General features: G+C 30.1%; 1 protein-coding gene across 3 annotated transcripts in view; it reads right to left on the bottom strand.

The window, feature by feature from the left end:
- Positions 1 to 2,305, bottom strand: part of LOC108690496 (serine/threonine-protein kinase tricorner) — a 138,804-nt gene that overhangs the window by 127,755 nt on the left and 8,744 nt on the right. For 2 of the 3 annotated variants that reach the window (XM_018197845.1, XM_018197827.1), the window contains exon 2: positions 759 to 889. In XM_018197845.1, the coding sequence (XP_018053334.1) occupies positions 759 to 834 (76 nt within the window). In that variant the 5' untranslated portion in view covers positions 835 to 889. Of the gene's footprint in view, positions 1 to 758; positions 890 to 2,077; positions 2,187 to 2,305 lie in introns of those variants that run through there. The other variant, XM_018197818.1, reaches the window with a different exon arrangement.

The raw sequence follows: 2,305 nt of genomic DNA, 5'->3' as shown, positions 1-2,305 counted from the left end.
AAGAATATTTATATAGTAATAAATCTTTCTATTTATATAAAATTTAATCAATTTTATGTAAAATTAAAACCATGTCATTATAATTTTATAGAAATTACCTCAATATTAATATAATTAATACACTAATGCAATTATCTTTTATATGATACAATTATCTTTTACCCACAAACTTTAGATAAAACCGAGTTTCTGAGTTGTCAAATTAATCTAGACTGTTAACACCAAAAAATTCATACTTTAAAGTTTTAAATCATTATAACATTTACTTTCTAAATTGATTTTTATTTGTATAAAACAAAATTTTGCAGCGATTATATATCTCAATGTTTTTGCGTTGAAAAGATAAAATACCGCAGTATATATAAGAATAAAATCCGCGAGCAATGTCCCGCATCAAAAAATCGATGAGGATAAAGGACAAAACACACATACACTCTCGAGAACAGCTGGAGAGCAGCAACGTGACTTTCATTCTTTGTGCTTATTCTTATGCAGCACGCAAGCACTGCACTTGAGTGCTGGCGCAAATCGGCCAATTCCAATACGAGATTTTTTGTCTCTTTTGCTGCGTCGTATTCAAACGCAGTAAATTATTATACCGAAATTCACCATTGGGAAAATTCTGGAAGATAGAACGTACGATATATCTACGACGTCGATGTGGGAATTTAAAGGTATCCACTTAACATCTAAATAATCAATTGTTACATCGATTCTCGATTGAATTTCAATTACGGTAAATAGGCGTGCAGACTCACCTTCTTGATTGGGATTGTTGGTATTCGGATGTGACGAAGTCAGGGAAGTCGGTGTCTCGTCCTCAGCGACGCCCATCGTCGTAGCTGCCGTTTGCTGATGATGCGTCTCCACTTCAGTCGCCTCTTCACACCTGTGCATCAATTATGAGACTTATAATAAACTCCGATCTTTTTATATCTGAACAATAAAACGATCTCTTATCAAGAACGTTACATTGTGCATTCTATAAAAATAAAAAATACGCTGTTTTTTTCTATTATGCAGTTTCGCGTCTATAAAAAAATTTTTCAGACAAACATTAAATATAGATAATCAAAACGTTTTTTTCTTAAATGTAAATTATTTCATATAATCGCATAAATCGAAAAATAAAAAGATATAGAATATTTTTTTCTGAATAAGAATGTAAAAACTGCGATTTTAATATTATTATAATATTATTATATATAGTAATATTAAAGAATATCTTATAAAATAATTTATAGTAATTAATTAGTTTAATCAGATTTATGAGAAGAAGACAAATAGGTAATTGTTTACTGTCTTTTATATTAGCGTTTTTCAATCTCTTTTTCAATTCGCAACATATTAAATAATGAATTAAATTTCTTAAGATAATTTTATTGATTAAAGCGAGATGCACATAATATAATTTAAATAATTTACATTATTTAAAAAATATTTTTTATTTCACGCCTTACTTGCCTTTCAATTATTTAAAAATTTTTTTATTTCTTTTTACTTTCTCTAAAATTTTCGTAGCACATTTGAATACCATTTGATAAACTGGTTGAAAAACTCTGTTTTATACTATTATAAGTCGAGTCCCATTTAATTTATTTTACTTTTAATTTCCAAGATATACAAAAATCACATAATTCATTGTAACACGTGCGATTCGACATGCGCCGACTCAGCTTTCATTTGTGCGCATAGTGGTGCTGCATTGCGCTGCCTCGGATGTTATTTGAAGCGCATTCGTATTAGATTTGTTTGTTCTACTTTATTTTCTTTGAAGAAAATAAATACAAAGAGTATTTTTGTGTCATCCTACAGCTCTCCTATTTTTCTTGTTATTACAATATTCTAAAAATAATTAAGCATAAGATACAGTTTATGATGATATTTTCATAAAAGTAAAACTCTAATACATTCGTCAAGAAATTAATATCAAAACGAAAATTAAAATAATTATAAAGTAAAAAATGAAAGAAGAATAAATTAATAGTAAAATTAAAAATTGACAAGAATTTGTTTTTGATAAAATTTAAAATGCGTCAAAGAAAGAGAAAGAGAATATGTATTTATATAATACTACCGTGCTCGTAAAACAACTAACAAGTGACCAGTAGAAATCGAACACCACAGTCGTATCACGAAGATTTCATGCCGATGGTCGAGCATCGTTGAATCTCACCGCATGCACCTACGCGTAACCCGGCGCACTGCAGCGGTCAGAGAAGCATTCATCGGATCACGGCTTCCGCCAATCTCCTCCCTAGCTTCTCTCTCTCTCTCTCTCTCTCTCTCTCTCTCTCTCTCTCTC

This window comes from Atta colombica, unplaced genomic scaffold (assembly GCF_001594045.1).
Source record: "Atta colombica isolate Treedump-2 unplaced genomic scaffold, Acol1.0 scaffold105, whole genome shotgun sequence".
Classification (NCBI taxonomy): domain Eukaryota; kingdom Metazoa; phylum Arthropoda; class Insecta; order Hymenoptera; family Formicidae; genus Atta; species Atta colombica.
This window is presented reverse-complemented; position numbering and strand designations above follow the sequence as displayed.